At 40.9% G+C, this 22,319-nt stretch overlaps 2 protein-coding genes across 2 annotated transcripts in view; both read left to right on the top strand.

Annotated features, from left to right (window-relative positions):
• LOC124272684 (glutathione S-transferase omega-1-like) lies at window positions 1–17,553 on the top strand. Its single transcript, XM_046707870.1, has 4 exons — window positions 1–4; window positions 853–958; window positions 1,507–1,726; window positions 17,521–17,553. Exons 1-4 carry the CDS (start codon window positions 1–3, stop codon window positions 17,551–17,553), a joined length of 363 nt encoding a protein of 120 aa, XP_046563826.1.
• The window catches only part of LOC124272524 (glutathione S-transferase omega-1-like), a 25,635-nt gene continuing 10,129 nt past the window's right edge, over window positions 6,814–22,319 (top strand). The window contains exons 1-2 of the mRNA XM_046707735.1: window positions 6,814–6,831; window positions 19,801–19,963. Coding sequence (XP_046563691.1) covers window positions 19,939–19,963 — 25 coding nt within the window. The 5' untranslated portion in view covers window positions 6,814–6,831; window positions 19,801–19,938. The remainder of the gene's footprint in view (window positions 6,832–19,800; window positions 19,964–22,319) is intronic.

The raw sequence follows: 22,319 nt of genomic DNA on the forward strand, positions 1-22,319 counted from the left end.
ATGGGTAGCCCAGTGGCTAAAGTGCCACGCCGAAGACCCGAGTACAATTCCCCACATAGGAACATTGTCTGAAACTTTTTTCTGGTGTCCCATGTTATGATATTCCATAGAATGTTGCTCAAAATGGCGTAAAAACAATACACTCTCACACAGACGTCGACGTGAACTATATTCAGTATATTTGTTGAGTACTATTCGTTGAGTTCTATATAAATCATAACGTTTTCATTAGCCCTTATGAATGTTCTGTGTTGCAAATATTGTACATTACTTAGGGCCACATGTTTTTTTGATCGGTTACTGGCTTATTTTTAGTGAAACAAATGAAAATGTGATTGCAAATTCCAGGTATATTTTTGGCTTGTAAAGAAAAAGTCTTGAGAATATATATTCTCCACATTAGCGTTTTGTGGAAATATGACAAAATATTGTTACATGGGGACAAAGAAAACAAAATCAGGAGTACTGGCGACGCTAGGAAAAAAGAATTTGTGCGAAAATAAATGTTTCCTTAACACTTCGATTCTTGTCCGAGTCGGGCAAGAACAGAGTGTCCGGCGTTTTATATAAAAATTATTATGAGGCTCGGCGTTTTCCAAAATAGAAGATTATATAAACCCCACCAAACCCTAAAATAAACAAAATAAAGAGATGTGCGGACAGATCCCTGTGGGCACCAAAATCAAAGAACAAAATAGGGATGAGGATGATACATATCTGTAAACACAAAGTCTAGACTGTTACCTGACTTCTCAAGTAGTTCACCATACCCAGATGACTGTGTGATTTGTAATGATCACGACTAGGCGTCATTGCAGCGGTTGTCAGTGTATCAGAATACTTTTGTTTCAGCTTCTGCCTTCCCACCCCTCACCCCGGGGAAAATAAGGGTCTGCAGCATGAGGTCTTGCCCTTATGCTGAGAGGACGAGATTAGTTCTGCATCACAAGAACATTGAGTAAGTATCCACCATAGGATGTGCCTCTATAGTGACAGCGAGACTAATTCTAGGGCAGGATGTAAGAGTGCGAGTACAGTGCAGTGTTTCATAGAGTTCTAGTCCAAGATAATAGAAGAATAAAGTGTGCATACATCACAAATTGCTGTCCCAACGCAGAGAGATCGAGACTGGCTCTACTCATAGGAACATTGATGCATCCGTGAGGTTTCACCCAAGGGAGCGAAACTGGTTAAAAAAATAGGAACATAGTGTGAGTAAACACTCGAGATCTCGTGCCAATGCTAGGAGAGCGAGACTAGTTCAATGAAAGAGTGTGAGTAAACACTCGAGGTCTCGTCCCTATGCTAAGAGAGAGAGACGAATTCAAGAGAATAGGAACTTAGTGTGAGCAAACACACGAGGTTCAGTCCCTACGCCCCGTTGAGGGAACAAGACTTCGTTCGATCCATCGAGAACATTTAAAACACATTACCCGTTTTTATTAAAAAGACAAAAACACATGTTGTATTTATGATGAATATTGATTGTTATTATTTTTCACCCAGACACGAGGTAGTGAACATTGACCTGCTGCAGAAGCCATCTTGGTTCTGGGACAGGAACCCCAAGGGCGCTGTACCCATCTTCGAACTGGACGACAAAGTGATCTATGAGTCCCTGATCTGCTCTGACTACGTGGATGAAGCGTACCCCAACAACAAACTGACCCCCTCAGACCCGTACAGGAGAGCCCAGGACAGGATCATTGTGGAACTGTTTTCAAAGGTAATAATTCGGTTGATTATAACTTGAATAACACGAGCAGTCTAATCCACACTGAAGGAATATCATTTCCGTTACCGTAAAGAATCCCGTAAAGACAACCAGTCTTCAAATATACTGAGTCAAAAAAGAAACTTCACATTCTTTCTTCAGGGCACTATAAAAGAACAAGAGATGGTAAGATGGTTAAATTGTTATTATTTCATTGCTGAGATCTGTGTGATGTACTCGATACACTGACAGTGCCATAATCACTTCCATTAGGCTACACCGCCGTTCCAAAACATGGGTATACAGAATGTCAAGTCACAAGAATAAAAATGCGAAATTTATCAGTTCAATATCGTGTATGGCCGCCCCGCGCATTCACCACTGCCAAACACCGTCTCCTCATCGACTGCCTGATGCTTGTGAACACGTGGTTGGGGATTCTGCGCCATTGCTCTTGCAAGGCAGCGCCAAGTTCCTGCAAAGTCTGAGGTTGGTTCCTAAGACCACGAAGCCTTCTCCCAAGTGCATCCCAAACGTTCTCTATTGGATTAAGGTCAGGGGACCTCGATGGCCAGTCCATGACGTTGATTCAAGCGTTTTGAAGGAAATTTCGTGTCAACATCGCGGTATGCGGCCGAGCATTATCATGCTGGAACTGTAGACCTGGGCCATGAGCCGCCATGAAAGGAATGAGTTCAGGGGGTGAGCACCTGGTCGCGGTAAGCAGCAGCTGTGAGGTTTCCACGGATGACCAGAAGTCGGGAACGGTTGTTCCCACAGAAAGCACCCCCACACCATGCAACTTCCGCCCCCGAATCTGTCGACTTCCTGTACACAACATTGGGCATACCGTTCACGACGTCGTCTCCAGACTCTATGCCTGCCGTCCGCGAATCTGAGGATAAACCTGGATTCATCGCTAAAGACGACTCGATTCCAGTCTCTCTGGGTCCATCGGAGGTGACGTTGGGCCCACAGCAGACGTTGACGTTGATGAACGGCGTCAATATTGGCCCACGATATTGACGTCGAAAATGGAGATTGGCAGCCCGCAACCGATTTCGAATGGTCTGTGAGGACAATCGACCTCTAAACATCTCAGCCCTGGTTCGTGTAGCCGGCAGAAATCTGTCACGTAGGTGACGTAGGACGATTTGACGGTCTTCTGCTCGTGACGTCACACGTGGACGACCCGACCTTGGGCGATCAGAAGTGGTGCCAGTTTGTTGTAGACGACCTCGCAAGTCATACACAGTACGACGGCTGCATCCCATTGCTCTTGCGACGTCAATAACTGATCTTCCCGCTTGCAACATGCCAACGGCACGTTCACGTTGCACATTTGACAATCGTGGCATTTGAAGTACCGTTAGAACTGTGGTTTAAAAGTGTTTTTTCAATTCTTGAGGCCAATGCAAACACGTGCATATGAAGAAAACTTCGATACGAAGATCACGTGACCGACTGCACGTGCAAAACCTGATTTGGCACTAACGTCATTTGCACGACGAATGGATGGGTTTGAGTGGGTTTTGCTAACGCTAAAGAGAAAAATTATTCATTATTTTTCAAATTACATTTTGTGAAGTTTCTTGTTTGACTCAGTTTACATTTTGAAATAAGGACTGCTCCCTTACTGACAGTCTCATCAAACAGAAATAGACATCTCTTATTAGTTTCATACATACATAACTGTTCTTTCACTTTTATTAATAGCTGGATTAACATTGATTTGATAAACTGAAGCAATCATATACTTACAAAATGCACACAACCTACATCTGCTTAAATTCGTCTGATAGCTGCCTTTTTTGGATAGGGAGTGTTCATTATTTTCATTTTGTTTTAATTAAAAAAAATTAATTTTTAAATAAAATATTTCATGAAATGTTGAAACACACTTGGATAAAGTTAATAACCTTAAATTTTAAATATTCAACTCTCCCATTATGACCTTCTGACCTTTTAGCAAGCTTTTCCACAACCATTTTGTACAGTGCTCAAAAGTACTATTTGCACCATATTTCAACTTGGACCAAACTTTTTATTTAACTACAATGTCTGATGAATACAAATAACACAACGCCTTGCTTTCATCACAAAACTTCGACGGGACTTGAAAACTGTACCCACCCTACCACACTAGCAGTTTCTGTAACCAAAATAATGATAAAAATCAACTGAGAACTAGGAAAATATTATTTGAAATCCCAGTCTAGTGAACGTGACTATTTTATGTGACTTGTATACATATGATTACTTGTAACAGTATAATTACATATACGCAAATATTTACCTCCAAAAGCATATCATCTCTTTACTATTTGTTAATTCCCTGATAAAATGACAAAAAATATTACCTTCGGCAATGCTGTCATTCAATTCGTTCCACATACATAGTAGCTGAGACATTTATTTTGCATCCATTTTGAAACCGGATGGGGAAACCATCCATTCGTTTATTAAGCTATAAACTAGTTTCACTTTGAAGCCATGTATCCGAAACTAGACACTTTATAACAGGAAAAACAAGCATCAGAAACCAATACCAGTTCCGCAATAATCGAACAGGCCTTTAGTATTAATTTGATAATTATAACAAGTATGTCAGTACTTTGTCCAGATCCCCATGGTACTAGTATCTTCTGGATGGATCGATGGACATGCACGACGACATGATTGTAAATGAAAGCTCATAGTTAGCTGCAAACGACCTCAACGAACATATGTTATCGCTTGTTTTTAAATTGAATATTGATGATGCTACCCTTTATATTCTAAATAGCTTTAAGTTGCCAATGATATGAAGCCCTGCACATTCAGTGACAAGTCGCTTAATGGTTGTGTCGTTATGGTGTGGACACACACACACACACACACACACACACACACACACGCACACGCACACACGCGCACGCGCACGCACACACACACACACGCACACTCGCACGCACGCACGCACGCACACACACACGAACGCGCGCGCACACACACACACACACACACGCACATGCACACGCTACATGCGTAAAATAATCGTCAGCAAAACGTAAGATCCCAGTTCATCTCACCAAACTTCTTGGGCTCTGATACTGTGGACACCCACCTATTTGTTTGAGTCTCTGGACACACACCTATTTGTTTGAGTCTCTGGACACCCACCTATTTGTTTTAGTCTCTGAACACCCACCTATTTGTTTGAGTCTCTCGACACCCACCTTTTTTGTTTGAGTCTCTGGACACCCACATCTAAAAAGACGAATCTTGGAATACGTGTTTGTTGACATTGGATGGATCTGACATTGAGATATCGGTGTAGGAGAAGATAAAAATGGACAATGTGGTTACACAAACAGAGGAGAGGAATAACATGCTTCGCCAACACGAGCAACCTACTGAAGGTCAATAGGCCGCGAGTCAGAACATCGCCTTGCCGTACACGTGGTGAGGGGGAGGACGTTGTTATGATGTATCTTCATCACGCAAGATAAGCACTGATTTGCTGATGGTGTCTCAGGTCACCATAAGTTGGATTGAAAACGTCGACTAGTTTCGGATAAAATGATTTCAGAGATGAAGGAAACGTGATCATGGCTTAGTGTTCGTTATCGATTTCTGTGCTAATGTTCCACATGCACGATATTTAGAATATGTTGTATGACATGAATTAGAGCAACAGATTCAGTGGACCTGAATCAGTTCGGGGTTTCGTCTGTTATTTAAGCTGACACGTCGATGTTTCACTGAAGTGTTTGTCATAGTGTTTTAACTATAATAATTATTTGTTTGGTGTGCTTGTTCTGTGCTTAACGCCCCACTCAGCAATTTTACAACTATTTGAGTGAGTGAATTTAGTTTTACGCCACACTCAGCAATATTCCAGCTATATGGCGGCGGTCTGTAAATAATCGAGTCTGGACGAGACAATCCAGTGATCAACAGCATGAGCATGGATCTACGATGACATGTGTCAACCAAGTCAGCGAGCCTGTCCACCCGATCCCGTTAGTCGTCTCTTATGACAGGCATGGTTTACGGAAGACCAATTCTAACCGGGATCTTCACAACTATTTGAGCGGGGTGGAAAGTAATTGAATCTGGACCAGACAATCCAGTAAATGACATCATGAGTATCGATCTACGCAACTGGGACACGATCTCATGCACCAACCAAGTCATCGAGCCTGACCACCTGATCCCGTTACTCACCTCTTACAACAAGCTTGGGTCGCTGAATCCCGGATCTGGACGGAAAGAATTTCAATTCTCAAACACACCTGTGGGATTCCGGGTACGATATGGTTTCACAGCAATCTACGCTTGTAGTGGGAGGTAAATACATGGGTGGGGTTATACTCAGTGACCATGTTGATCGCATATCATCCGCTCAGTAACAAAAACAGATGCTAATGCTGTCAATCCCTGGATTGTCCTGATGCCGTGTAAGTGAAATAAGTGAAATATTGTTCAAAGAAACAAATCATTTAGCATTAACTATTGGAAGTGGAGGAAGACATGTTTACTTAAGGGTTTTCAAACTTTTAAAGCGACCATATAAAGCTGAAATCCCGAAACGTAGTTATGGGGAAAGTGGGTGGCCCCCCGCCGATTGTTTGCTTCAAAGGAAGTTTCTTTGCAGAAATGCTTCACTTTCGTGGTTTAAACCCTAAAAATATATGTTATTGGCTCTGGTTTTGTTTACAGTAACGGGTTGGGGGTTGGAAACGTGGTTGTCAGGATGTATGATGTCCCATCCAAACTGTCTTTTTTGAAGAGGTGAAGAGGGATATAGATAAACTTTCTATAATTACTAGATTTTAATAAATCTACTTTAAAAAGAAGAATTACAGTGCGCAAAGGCAGAGCCAATAATGCTGCACGATAGTTATTGTATGAAAACTGTAATAAATGCCTATGGAATAGTGAAACTTCCTGAAAACTCTCTCGGACAGAAAACTACTTACGTCCAGTCTGTTATTTCTGCAACTGATTTGGAACGAGATTATGATATGTGACGTCATTCTACTTCCTGAAATACGTATAGCACGTCGCCGAACGTTAAAGCAAGAAGAATGCGATTAAACACCAAATAAGACGTGACATTAATTCAGACGGATGTAATCTACCAAATAACATGTCCAGGAACGAGTGTGAACGTATTTGTGAATACTGGCCTCACGCATAGTAACCATGTGGGGATTCAAACCTGAGTCTCTCTCGCCCTGAGCCAAGGCTTTAAAGAACCAATAAACTTTGTTTTTTGTTACTCTTTTAACTATTACATATGAAAGATTTGTGGTTAGTCTTATGCGGAACACCAAATTTATTCTTTAAAAACTTGTGGTTAATTAATACCGAGCGATTAAAAGTGGCCAAAAAGTCGCCTGCTTCCCTCTCGCCCGCCAACGAAACCACAGACAGGTTACGTAACTCTGTCGCCAGAGCACTGCAGTGACGTCATATGAGGAACGATTTTCAGTTAGTTGTATAGAAAGTGTGTAGCACGCTCATCATTTTGATGATTTCTCGACATCAACGACGACATGCCGAATCGTTGCTTTGTCGTCAATTGCTCCTAGGGGTCGGGCGATGGTGTCCCCATGCACCGATTTCCACAGGACTCCGCAGTTCGTGCTAAATGGGTTATGTTTGTGAGTGCGAAGCGAGCATTGTGGAAGCCTGAAACGATATCTTACTTGTGTTCAGATCGCTTCACGGAAGTTAAAGAATCAAAACTACTTACTAGTTGTAGTAAAATATGCATATGATTGATGACCATAAAGATTTTCCATGACACAACTTGTAACATAACGATTTCTTCCTCGGGAGCGAGGTTGTGGTCGAAGTAACAATAATGTTGTAAGTAGTATTATATTGACACCCACCTCGCTGCCAGGAGAGAAATTGTTATGTTATACGCTATGTCATGTAAAATCCTATTGGCCATCAATAAAATACATATTTTACTACCAGTAGAAAGTAGTTTTGATTTTGTAACTCGGTGAAAACAAACCTAAATACCATTTATCCTCAGACTGGCGGATGTTCCCGACAGGGTGCCGCCATTTTTAAAAATCTGTTAGAATTAATGAGATTATAGTTTGTTTTCATCAAGTTAGAAAATCAAAACTACTTTCTACACGTAGTTAAATATGTATTGGAATCATAACCAAACGGATTTTGCATGACACAACTTATAACATAACGATTTCTTCCACGGAAGCGAGGTGGGGGTCGATGTCACAATACTGCGCGATAAATTTCTTGCTACATTCACATGGTTAATGTCCACTCACCAGTATGTAGATACTAGTCAATGTGCGTCTTTATATTTGGTCCTAATTAGTTTATTATCATACTTGTATGCATTTTGAAACTAAATAAAAAGCAGACGATCTGCTCATACTTATAGTGAATTTATAACAGAACTGTAATATCTAGACATTTTATAGTTTGCCAATGTGAATCATAAATCGCACACACACCCTAGTGCATGTTGTCTGTCTCATTACACTTCAGGGCGAAAACAATGATTCTGTTGAATGCTACGACAAATGAATAAAAACAAAATGCAAATATTAAAATTAAAACAGATTAAAGTTATAGGAACAATATCAGGCCATTACCTTGTTTGAGGAATGTATCCATCAATATCCACAAAACTGTTCCAAATTATGTGTCTTTTAACAGTTTAATATACGAAAAAGTGATAAATCTTTTCAGGTATTGGTGTATAGTCTCATTGGTCACCCAAGATAGCACACCTGGAAACTAATTGCATAATATCCGCCTTTCTTTAAAAACAGTAATTTAGTTAGCCAATAATGGGCAATCAATCAATGTATTGCCGGTTAATCCTTTGAAAGAAGGACGTTGTTTTTACGCAGACACCGACACGACAGAGTGTATTCAGTATAGATTAGTAAATCGACATACATAAACACTACCTTTTGACAATTCCGCTGTGTAAGATAAAAGTAATTAATCAATCAGCGTGTTATCGGTTAATCCTTTGATCGATGTTTATAATGTTGAATATTTACTCCAGACACAAGAATGCCAAATGGGAACCTTTGTCGGGTAATCTAAGTGTGTTACCACTAATTATACCTGTTATAAATTCATTAACTGACCAAGTGAATGATGACAAATAACATGTGTAGGTTTATACCACCTAACACGGGTTACAACAAGGGAGTATTAATTGCTGTATTGCATGTGAAAACTTATGGGCCGACACTGTTTTGAGAATACAAACAGATTTTTACATGACATGATTAAATATCGAGGAAAAAAAACACAGAAATGGGATCAATTTGGATCAGTCATTATACAAATAGGGCCTAACGACACCAATCGATTTTGACAGAATCGTCTATGAAAACAAGTTGTAACTCGGAAACTAGGCAAAGCAGGGGACAAAATTAAATGACAGTAGATTGTGAGAACATATAGCTTTCATTTTCCACAACAATTGTCACGATTTCAGGTTTATACAAGCCTGTAAACAAGATAATTTAACCCCTAAAATGTAGATGAATTCTGCATCGGCCCTCAAAGCTATTCCTCATATGACGTCACAGAGGCGCGCCGCTCTGATTGGTTGAAATTTCGTTCGCGGGTGAGAATTGTGCACTGTTGTCAAAAAGGTCGATTTAAGTCAATTAAAGGTCGAAATGAGTAGTTTTAATGACGGGGTTTCATTTATAACGATGCCAGTTAGTGATTTATGTATTTGTACCCCCTAGGGTTTATGTGACCTTTAACCACTTGGCTCACAGACCGCCCCTTATAAGCTGAGACGAAGCAATGCTATATCCTGTATCTGTATCCTGTTGATTATACGGTAACGTGAATGTGGTCTGTGTTTATACAGCTAGGAGAAGGGCGCTGTCTGTTTGCTGCATTCGATCTTGAAACTGGTTGTAGCGGTTATAATCGTCTGGTCTCCGCTAGCCTGATATGCCCTCTTTCCGGTAGACTCATGTGAAACATGTTACTTACATTATAAGCTTTTAGGAAGCGTTTTCAGAACGTCAATATCGCACAAAAATTTCAATATACAAAACTTAATTTTGGTGTGTGGTTTATGGTGTGGTGTGTGGTGGTGGTGTGTGTGTGTGTTCGAATGTGGATATGGGTTCGCGCGCGCGTGCGTGCGTGCGTGCGTGCGTGTGTGCGTGTGTGTGTGTGTGTGTGTGTGTGTTTGGAGGTGGACCTGAGATCGGGAGTGGGTTTGGGTTTGATGCTGATGTCGGTGTGAGAATGGGTTGGCTTGGGTGTGAGTCTGTATGGTAGGGGGGGGGGGGGGGGAGGAGTGTGTGTGTAGTTGTGAGTGTGAGAGCTGGTTTAGGGTGGGTGTTATATAAAGGTTTTGAGGATTCCGATCCATTTTTGTTTTATTATAAATGAGTCTTTATCGTGAATTGTGAATGCCAAAACAACTATGAAAGAGGAAGAATAATTATGCAACAGATCTTTCTCCCATTTCAATGATACAGACCCTGCTACCGCGAACCCCTTCACTTACATGTACTCTATAAACAGGTAAGCCGGGATTGATGGCTGAATGCACGAGGAGCATTATGTTTATTTATTTAAAATCTTTGATTGTATGATATCACCCATTCTCTGTTATGGGTCTGAAATCTGGGGCACATCCTACTGTAATACCATTGAATCTGTCCATATTAAATTCTGTAAATATGTCTTGAAACTTGGAAAATCCACCTGTAACAATATGGTCTTGGGTGAATGTGGAAGAGTGCCTTTACAGTTTACTTATACAACCAATGCAGTGAAATACTGGTGCAGACTTCTAAACATGCCTGACTATAGATTACCAAAACAATGTTATTTTATGCTATTATCTTTAGACAGGGGGCACCCATGAAAGGCCACCTCCTCGTGGTGGGTGCTGGGTAACGCTAAGCGCCCTTCAACCCCCGTTGTGGACCCAGGGGAATATTAGGTCCACCAACCCGTTTGCCGTGGGTTGCGCCCCTGTGTCGGTGGAGGAAGGGATTCTGGTGGTTGAGGGCAATAGGATCCTGGAACCGTGTTCCTGTTGCCCAACACACCACTTTGGCCCTTACTTCACCTAGACGGGTGGTAGAACTGGCCCGGTTCTATCAATCAGCTGGTAACGCCAAGCCCTGTGCATAGTTATTTTATTTGCACGTTTTTATTATTGGGCCTTGGACATTTTGATTTTCAATGTACAAATTATTTATATCTGAAATCGCCTAGAGTCCTATGCCAGAAGGCGGTGGCTCATGGGCCAATCTGGTGATGTTGACCTCTGAATAATGCATGTCTCGAATTTCTTGTCAAGGGCCGAACCAGTCTGGCATTAAATTGGTAGATAAATGCAGCTATTCATGTCGTATTCACTTGAGTATAACACCCCTGTATCCTTGGTGTCAGCATCTTGGAGATCCGGTGCTATGTGACACTGTCCTTGTTGACATTCCGTGGTGGATGGGGAGCAGGGGTGCCGAATCTTTTTCCTTTCACTATGGCGTCACAACAATCTGGTTCACTGAGAAATGAAAAGAAAAGGCGTTTGGATGAACTTGACCAAAACTACAAGAAATACCTCTTCAAGTGCTGAGTCATGGGCTAGATTTCTGGTTATAGAGGGCAAAGATAATTTACCTATCAAACTTAATCCTTTTGCGATCTCCAAAGCAATATCTGGAATTTGTGGGGAAGTGGCGAACGTCACCCGTCTTCGTAGCGGCTCGCTTCTGGTCGAGTGTGCACGGAAACAGCAATCTCTAAATCTTTTGTCAATCAAAATGTTTGCAAATATTGAGGTTGCTGTGTCTGTGCACAGAACTTTAAATTCTTATCGAGGCATTGTTCGGGACAGGGCTCGTTGTCTTTCGGATATGTCCGAGGAGGACATTGCAACAGAGCTTAAGGAGCAGGCTGTGACAGCGGTGAAACGTTTCACCATCAAGAGAGAGGGTGTCGTCATTAACACCAACACCTATCTCCTGACATTTGCTCTTGCAACCATTCCCCAATCAATTAAAGCTGGATACTTAAACATCGGAGTGGAGGTGTATGTCCCCAATCCACTCCGGTGTTATACATGCCAACGTTTTGGCCATGGGTCGAAATCATGTCGCAACTCTGTGGTGTGTCACCGCTGTGGAGACCATCATGCTGATCCAGACTGTCAAAAAGAGTATAAATGCGCAAACTGTGAAGGTTCTCATCCTCCATCATCCAGATCCTGCCCTGTGTGGCAAAGGGAAGCGACAATTATGAAACTAAAGTGTGAAAAAAGTATTTCATACTTAGATGCAAAAAAACTGTATGCAACTCAGAACTTAACTCCTTTGAGTATAACTTATTCCGCTGCAGTCACGCGTGCTGTAGCAACATCATCTATTGCTTGCCAGACTGACTTGACATGGATCAAGTCAGAAAGACCTGTTTCAGCCAGTCCACAAAAGTCCCCAGTTACTGAACCTATGTCACCAGCTACACAGACTACTTCTTCTTCTCAGACTGTTAGTCAACCTGAGCTACAGTCAAAATCGGTAACCAAACAGCCCCACTCAGCCAGTTCAGCAAGAGGAAAAGGAAAAAAATTAAACAGAAAAGAGACACCTTCTGTCCCTTTACCTTCAGAGCTCCCCCTGGAGAACCCCTTTGGACCTCTCGACATGGAGGTCACAATGTCCTCACAGGACAAGCGGAGGAATAGCTCATCTTCCCATTCACGAGAGATCTCCGATTGAGCCACCATCATGACTCAATTGTCTACTGTAATTCAGTGGAATTGCAGAGGACTGAAGAATAACTTCAATGAAATACAGTTACTAATTCAAGATCTTCAACCGTCAGCATTATGTCTTCAAGAGACATACCTTAAAAATACTGATACTTTTAATTTAAGACGGTTTAGTGATTATCATTCCTTCTCCCCTCCAGGCAATAAAGCTACTGGTGGCGCCTCTATTTTGGTGCACCAGAGTGTCATTCACAGTCCTGTCACTTTAAATACGGATCTTCAAACTGTTGCTGTGCGTCTCACTCTGCACATTGCTCTGACATTGTGCAGCTTGTATATACCTCCTTCTTCAAATATTCAACAATCAGATCTTCAAAATCTGTTTGATCAACTTCCGAAGCCATGCCTCATCATGGGCGATCTGAACGGTCACAATCCGCTTTGGGCAAGTGACCATATTAATACTAAAGGTAAAATCCTTGAGGAATTTATTTCCGATAATCACCTGTGTCTATATAACGATGATTCTCCCACTTATCTACATCCAGCTACGGGAACATATTCTTCCCTGGATCTGTCAATTGCTGACTCCAGCCTGTATAATGAATTTGAATGGGTGGTCCATGATGACCTATGTGGGAGTGATCACTTCCCCACCATTCTCAAAACAGTCAGCCCTGGGGATGATCCACCTTTATCGAGAAGGAACTTTGCCAGGGCTGACTGGTCATTATATGAGACTCTGTGTGCTGAACAATTAGCTCATGATCGTTTTAGGAACAGTGAAGATCCTATTCAGTCGTTTTCTGATATCCTTAATGGCATTGCTGACAGAACAATTCCTCAGTCCTCTGCGGTTCCACATATTCGTAAACCATGGTTCAATAACGAATGTAAACAGGCCAGAAAGTGTAGGAAGAAAGCAGAAACATATTTTCGCCGACATCCTACTGTCCATAATTTAGACAGAATAAGCGTCAGTCTTGGCGAAACTATGTTTCAAAAATAAATTCTCGAACACCGATGTCAAAGGTGTGGAACATGATACAAAGAATAAAGGGCAAAGGTTCCAAATCTACCGTTCATCATTTGAAGGACGGTGATAATTTGTTAACTGATAAGGCTGACATTGCCAATAAGCTTGGTGAAACTCTCGCCAAACATTCGTCTTCATCCAATTACGTCCCTGAGTTTCAGAAACACCAGAAACAACAGGAGAAGAAAAGAATAAATTTTACATCAGACAATGGAGAAGACTATAATGAATTATTTTCAATGCATGAGTTACGTACTGCCCTTGAGCAAGCTCATGATACAGCAACAGGGGCTGATAATATACACTATCAGCTCTTGAAACACTTACCTGATTCATGTTTGGAAACACTTCTAAATATTTTTGATGCAATATGGACTTCAGGGAACTTCCCAACCTCGTGGCGTAAAGCCATAGTAGTCCCTATACCAAAGCCTGGCCGGGATCATACTGATCCGTCAAATTACAGACCCATCTCTTTAACGAGTTGTGTCTGTAAAACCATGGAACGAATAGTAAATAACCGATTAACATGGTATCTTGAAACCAATAATCTCATAACAAATATTCAATGTGGTTTCAGGAAAAATCGTAGTACCATTGATCATTTGGTACGATTAGAATCCTTTATCAAAAATGCTATAGTCAATAAACAACATGCAGTATCGATATTCTTTGATCTAGAGAAAGCGTACGATACCACCTGGAAGCATGGCATTTTAAAGGATTTACATGATTTTGGTTTAAGGGGTCGTTTACCTCTTTTTATATCACAGTTTTTAAAAGACAGGCAATTTCAAGTCCGAGTGGGTTCTACCCTGTCTGACCATTATAATCAGGATCAGGGTGTCCCACAAGGCAGTATTTTGTCTGTCACATTATTTAGCATCAAGATCAACAGTTTATCCAAGGTTTTAAATGATTCCATCGATGGATCACTTTTTGTGGATGATTTTAATATTTCTTGTCGCGGTAAGAATATGCATACCATTGAACGACAACTACAGTTGTGTTTAAACAAAATAGATAAATGGTGTCTTGAAAACGGCTTTAAATTTTCTAAATCAAAAACTAATTGCATACATTTCTGCCGTAAATATAAACCACATAAAGACCCGGAACTGTTTTTAAATGGCACTCCCATCAAGGTTGTAAAAGAGGCCAAGTTCTTAGGTCTGATTTTCGACTCCCATTTAACTTTTCTTCCCCATATCAAATCTCTAAAAACTAAATGCCTGAAGGCACTCGATTTATTGAAAGTCGTGTCTAATTCAAGGTGGGGAGGGGATCAAGCTACGCTCCTACACCTTTACAGGTCACTGGTCCGCTCGAAGCTTGATTATGGCTCCATCGTATATGGTGGAGCCTGCAAAAGCAACCTAAAACTCTTAGATTCAGTCCACCATCAAGGTCTGAGACTTTGTCTTGGGTCCTTCAGAACATCTCCTGTTGACAGTCTCTACGTCGAGGCAGATGAGCCTTCTCTTACCCAACGCCGTATAAAATTATCATTAGAGTATATTACGAAGCTATATTCTAACGAGTCTAATCCTGCGTTTCACTGCATCTTGACTCCTCTTTATGAGGATTTGTATAACAAAAAGCCTTCTCTTGTTCCGCCTCTTGGGCACAGAATTAAACCATTCCTTTCTGCTGCCGGCATTGAGCTGGAGAATATTTCTCCTTCTCGTCTTCTTTCTTCTCCTCCTTGGCAATTGGTGAGGCCAGAAGTTGACTTAACATTAACCACATTTAAAAAATCCGAAACTAATGATTTACAGTATAAACAAGAATTTAGTCAATTAAGAAATAAATATCATACCTATAAATCCTTATATACAGATGGATCCAAGGATGGTGGCGCGGTTGCTTGTGCCACTGTCATTGGGTCCAAAACAATATCTTCCAGACTACCCAATGACAGTTCAATTTTCACAGCAGAAGCAAACGCGATACTAACAGCTCTTAAATATATTAATAAACACCGTAAATATAAACAATATATCATCTTTTCAGATTCTCTTTCGTGTCTTCAGGCTATTAAAAATCTTTCTTGCAAACATCCACTTTTATTAGAAATTATTGAATTGTATAATGAGCTTGCTACTGGCCAATGCGACATCGTCTTTTGTTGGTTACCCAGCCACGTTGGCATTTCTGGGAACACGATGGCTGATATTGCTGCTAAGGCTGCACTCAACAAATCTGTGACACCACTTCTGCTCCCATACTCTGATTACAAAGCTTGCATTAGATCTTACATCCGTGATCTGATGCAAAAGAAGTGGGACACCCAAGTAGGTATCAATAAATTACATGCAATAAAACCCTACATCGGTTACACTTACTTGGGTTGTCAGTCCAGGGTTGAAGAGGTCATCATACGACGATGTCGTATTGGCCACACAAGATATACGCATGAGTACCTATTGAAAGGTGAGGATCCTCCGTTTTGTATCCCTTGTGATGAACGAATCACGGTCAAGCATGTCTTGCTTGACTGTGTTGAGTACTCCATCACAAGGGATATTTATTTCAAAGTAAAAACTATGAAGGATCTTTTAGTCATATAAGTTCTCATTTACTTGTTGCCTTTTAAAAAAAATTAGACTTGCTAACTGATTTGTAAATAGATATATATTTTATTATTGGTAGTTTAAATTAGTAACTGAGATTGTTAGTGGCTGTACCCTCAAAGGGGTTGAAGTAGCGTAAAATTATTGTCCTCCTGAGAGGGTACGTAAGTCCCAAAACATTTAGTCAATTTAAGTGTACCAGGTTTTTAATCGTAGAATATGTGTACTTTTAATTTATGGCTAGATTTCTCTTCTGTCGCCAATGGCTGAAGGGATGGTGTAAATCCAGCTAGGGTCCATGCAGGAAGCAAATGTACTGTAAGTCCCCATGGTCCCTAGTATGGTGATCTACCTTCAGTTGTTGGCGATCAATAGCCTGTTTTTTATATTGTATCGTCTTGTATAGTTCAAATGTTTTAGATTTAGTTACTAGTTTTATATCTATATCTGTGATAATCTAGTTATTTTACTGTCCTTCGTCGGCAGAATTATATAATTTCACGTAAATTGTTGATATCTTTATAACTTGCTTTAGTCACGATATGGCTGAAATATTGCCGATGTGACTTAAAATCTTAACTCACTCACTTTAGACAGGGTAGGACGAAATTCATGGGCAACTAGAATTAAAAATATTCTTTTTCAATTTGGTTTTGGATTTGTTTGGATAAGTCAGGAAATTGGTGATCACAAAATATTTATGGAATCATTTAAACAGAGACTACATGATAATTTATTTCAATCTTGGCATTCATCTTTGGACAGTAACTGTAAATGTCTTTACTATAAGCAATTCAAATCTTTGTTAAATGTTGAGAGCTACTTGATAAATAATGATATCCCTCAATATTTAAAAACTATATATGCCCGATTTCGGTGCTGTAATTTTAAACTAGCAGTTGAAACGGGCAGATACGCTGATGTTGCATATAATGAAAGGCATTGCCTGTTTTGTAAATTAAATGGTATCTTCGTTGTTGAAGATGAATGGCATGTGTTTTATATCTGTGATGCATATTCTCATATCAGAAATAAGTACATATCAAAATATTTTAGTAAATGTCCATCAATTATTAATTTTATATCAATATTACAGAGTAAAAATGTTAATATTATCAAGGATGTATGTCTATTTTTATACTTTGTTGACAAGAAACACAAATCTAAATGAAATATATATGTGCCTAACTTATCATCAATTTATGTACATTTTGGGCCTGAGGCCTGTAACTGAAATAAAATTCTGTTCTGTCCATTATGTTTCTCTGGTTTGTCTGCATATATGAAGCAAATATAGAGAAAGCGCCACCACTGAAATTGTCCACATTAGCAGGTGTCCGGATTAAACGGACTCTGGTCACAGCGTAATGTCACGTTAAATATGTTACAGGAAGATTATGAAACTAGACATTTCAGTAAGTTCATGAAAACCCTGATTCTGTCATTTCAGGGAATCGGGGATTTAATGAAGTCTCCAAACTGAGTTGCCAGGTGAATGAATGAATGGATGAATATTGCGTGTGAACGAACGAACAAACATCTTTACCTCTCTGTGTGTGTGTGTGTGTGTGTGTGTGTGTGTGTGTGTGTGTGTGTGTGTGTGTGTGTGTGTGTGTGTGTGTGTGTGTGTGTGTGTGTGTGTGTGTGTGTGTGTGTGTGTGTGTGTGTGTGTGTGTGTGTGTGTGTGTGTGTGTGTGTGTGTGTGTAAGGAGAAATTGAGAACAGTCATTTCAGGTAGCCTTTAACAATTACTTTGACATGAGTCACGATATGGCTGAGAAATTGCCGATGTGACGTTAAATATACTCAACACCATTGAAAACGCACCACTTATTAAAGTTTAGATTATAAAAAGCACGTGTAAGGAATTGATATTTTTTGAGTGGATAATAATAGATGGACGGCTGACAAAAACAACAACACAGAAAAGACGCTCATTCATTGTAATGTTCCCCAGCACAAAGGATCAAACACGCGTGGGGTCAAATTGAAAAGTCAATATCGCGTGTGACCGCCATTTGCATTGACACATGCAGTTGAACGTCTCCTCATTGAGTCAATAAGCGTCCGAATAGAGTTCTTGAGGATGACATTCCACCTCTGCAGTAGTGCAGCCTCAAGTTCCCGGATGTTTCGCATCTGTTGTCGCCGCGAAAGACTTTGACCAATTTCGTCCCACAAGTGCTCTATGGGGGATACATCTGGCGACTGTGCTGGCCAATGAATAACCTGGATGTGTTGCTGGGCCAGATACTGCATGGAAAGTCTTGTTGTGTGTGCCCGTGCGTTGTCCTGTTGAAAAGTACGGACATCTTGGTGGTGATTGAATACAGATACGATGTGATTCTGAAGAACCTGCTCACGGTAAAACAAAGCATTAACTCTCCCTTGACAGACATGAAGGCAGTCCTGTGATTGTAATTTATTCCACCCCAGACCATGACACTCCCACCACCCAAAGGTCTGTCTGAACCACACACTCATCAGCATAACGTTCACCACGTCTACGCCAAACACGTAGTCGGCCGTCAGCATTACGTAGATGAAGACGTGACTCGTCAGTGACTACCACACCATGCCATTGTTGTAACCTTTACTGAAAATGCCTGCTAGCCCATTGTATACGTTCATTACGGTGTCTGTCAGTCAGAATTGGTCCAACGTAAGGACGTCGAGCATGGAGCCCTGTAGCGTGTAGACGGCGTCGCATGGAGTCAGCGCTGATGACCCCCACGTCAACCTTGAACTAGTGCAGCAGTCCTGGCAGTCGGCAGTGTTCAATCACTGATATGGACAAGGTCAATATGTCGATCCTGATGGAGCGTCGTTACACGTTGTTGCCAAGGTCATTGAAGGTCACGGGTGCTGCCTGTCTACTGATGTCGTCTATGAAGCCTATCGATGGTGGAGTGGCCTAGTCCAAGTTGTCGAGCAATATCCCTGCTGCTGGTGCCAACCCGAATCATGCCTAGTGCTCGTTCTCTTTCGTGAGGTGTTAACCTCGGCATCTCTGTCCTCGTTTCACAATCGACCCGCGAAGATCCGGGGTAGAATAGGTCTTCAGCAACCCATGCTTGCCACAAAAGGCGACTGTGTTTGTCGTAAAAGGCGACTAACGGGATCGGTTGGTCAGGCTCGCTGACTTGGTTGACACATGTCATCAGTTCCCAATTGTGCAGATCGATGCTCATGCTGTTGATCAGTGGATTGTCTGGTCCAGACTAGATTATTACAGACCGCCGCCATATAGCTGGAATATTGCTGAGTGCGGCGTAAAACTAAACTCACTCACTCACTCACTCACTCCTCGTTTCACAATCGTTAGTGAAGCAATGAGAATCGGTTCTCATACACCTGCTTTTAATGTCACAGTCAGTATGATTTCAGAATGAAATTCGAGCGGTTTTCATGGCGTGGCTGCATGTTGATGCATTTTGGAATTAAGAGTCATACTGTGGACAGGAATTGGTTTCTGAAGCATTTTTTCAACTGGACATGCCCTTCAAATTCATGTTAGTTATATTCATTGATCATTGTCATGCTGAAATCCATCTTGATGAAAATATGGACAATTTTAGACCGGTGCGTTTTCAATGATGTTCAGTATATTAACGCACTTACTCACTTTAACATGACCATGACCTGTATTATTCCATATCAGTTGTTGCAGGTAAAGATACCCTTGAATATCTAGGCTGTGTAAACACCGACCCATATCTCTTTCAACCAGAGCGGCTGAGAGCTGTAGTGGACCGGCAACTGAATATTCCATAGCGAGTAGATTGTGCTTCATCATCGTGATTGGGATTCTAATTTCTACATATATTCAACCGCAAAGGGGCTGAACTCATTCACAGACAGCATCGCCATGACTGAGAAATCGTACACGACAAGTGAGCAAATATTGCGTTCTATGTCACCGTCTTGTCCCACGTGATAGCCATGACACTGCCATGTTTGTGATGATATTGGGTAACATGTATTGTTGATTAATATGAATTCCAGTTCAAATATGTTTAAGCTTGGGCTGTTTAACTTTTGGTTTAGTGGGTTGGGGCGTGGAGGTGATGAAATGTGTTTGTTTACATGCGGAGTGTGGCTTCGGGAGCCTGTTTAGGGGTCTCTTCGGGGCATTGAGTCTGACTTTGTGACTAGATAATGATTCGATATTGTGAAATAACGTCTAGCGCCGAGGGGACTAAGTGTTATGTCGGTGCTGGTGTTGTAGTGACTTGTAGTGGTCAAGTTGTTGAATATATGGTGTACTGGATGATGTGATGTGTTGTGAAATTGGTTTTAACATCGGACTTGAGAATATTTCGCTCATATGACGACGTGCATGCGTGTGTTTGTGTATGTGCAGCTGCTTGTACTAGCCCAGACTTAAGCTGGTTTTATAGTGCTAGCCCACTGATATACCATGCCGCAGTGAAGCTTGAAAACCCGACTCAGACACATTATACTGACTCCGAGCCGACCAGTCCTTGTTGTTCCCATTAATACCGAGCGCCAGACAGGAACCAACAGGTACATTATTTTAACGTCTTTTGGTATGACGCGGTCGGGGATCGAACCCGCGACTACCACTACACCACTGAGGCGGTTTGTTCTGGATGAGAGACTGAGTGAATAATCGAGTCGTATTTTTCTGACTTTGTGTGATTTGGGAATAAATGAGTGAGTTTAGTATTACGCCGCAATCAGCAATATTCAAGCTATATGGCGGCGGTCTGCAAATAATCCAGTCTGGACCAGACCACTGATCAATATCATGAGCATTAATCTACGCAATTGGGAACCGATGACATGTGTCAACCAAGTCAGCGAGCCTGACCACCCGATCCTGTTAGTCGCCTCTTACGACAAGCATGGGTTACTGAAGATCAATATTCTAACCCGGATCTTCACGGGTTAATATGGGAATGAAACTGGATAAGGAATAGGAAGTGGGTGAGGGACACACCAAGTATGAGTATTCCTCTTCATACGAAGTATCCAACTGGGATCATCACAACTATATTCATTATATTTGTCGAGTACAAATTATTGAGCTCTATATAAATCATAAATTTTAATTAGACATTTTTTCAAATGTGTGCTGCAAATGTCGTTTATGTTACTGAGGGCTATAGTTTTTAAATGTCAGTTAATGAAATATTTTCAGTGAAATAAGAAGGAAAAATTAAATTGCACTTTCCTATTATATTTTGGGTTGAAATGAATTTGCAAATTATCAGGTGTCTCTATGGAAAATCTAACTCTTTTAAGCATGCTGCATGTTGAAAAACAAAATTGCTTCCGACTCCGAGAACTTTCTTCATAATAAACGTCTAACTTCCGGACGCCGCTTCACACTCCACTTTTCAGAACTAACAGGGCATCAAATTCATTTATTCCAACCAGCGTCGCTATTTTAAACCAGTGATGTGGTTGAATATTACTTGTTATGTGTGTCTTGTCATAGTCCCCTTGTGTAAAGTTTCTGTTTTGGTGATTCGCATATTGTTATATTGAGTTTATGAACTATTTATTGGTTTTGTGGAGCACAGCATCTGATGTACAACAAATTCCCTTTTAGGCAAATAAAGTATTATTAATAAATAGTATGCAAAATATTCTCCCTATTCAAGCTAGCACTTTGTGGAACTATGACAAACTATTGGTACATGGGAACAAAGGAAACACAATCTGGAGTACTGGTGGCGTTATGTAAAATATTTGAGCCTCAATAAAGTTTTTTTAACATGTACTTCGATTCTTGTCTGAGGTAGAAAAGAGTGTCTGGCGTTTAATTTAAAAAAGTTCTTCTGACGCTCGGCGTTTCCCAAACAAGAAAATGCCAAAAAACAAAAAAAACAAAACAAACAAAACTCAAAAAAAGAAATAAGAAGAGATCTGTGGACATATCCATGCGAGCACCAAGTTCAAAGAGCAAAATGGGGACGAGGATGATACGTATTTGTAAACACTAAGTCTGTTTGATTTGTAATAATCAGAAAGAAAGAAAGACCTATGGTGACAGATCTTTTTCCAAAGCAGGACCCACATTGTGTACCCATCTCCCAAACAACATCCAGAACATATGCGAACTCGACCAGTTCAAGCGAATGCAAAAAACACAGCTTTTTGACGATGCCTTTGCCTGTGGGCCTCTGAGCAATTTGTTGGAACAGGCGATATATATATATTATAATCACGACTAGACATCATTGCAGCGGTTGTCAATGTATCAGAATATTTTTGTTCCAG

The sequence above is a fragment of the Haliotis rubra genome, unplaced genomic scaffold, assembly GCF_003918875.1.
Source record: "Haliotis rubra isolate DU_JTF1 unplaced genomic scaffold, ASM391887v1 Scf103, whole genome shotgun sequence".
In the NCBI taxonomy this organism is placed as follows: Eukaryota; Metazoa; Mollusca; class Gastropoda; order Lepetellida; family Haliotidae; genus Haliotis; species Haliotis rubra.

Coding starts and splice junctions, on each gene's coding strand:
- LOC124272684 (XM_046707870.1), top strand. Junction 959..1,506: donor CTGCATCACAAGAACATTGA/GTAAGTATCCAC, acceptor TTTTTCACCCAG/ACACGAGGTAGTGAACATTG. Junction 1,727..17,520: donor TTGTGGAACTGTTTTCAAAG/GTAATAATTCGG, acceptor CTGTCATTTCAG/GGAATCGGGGATTTAATGAA.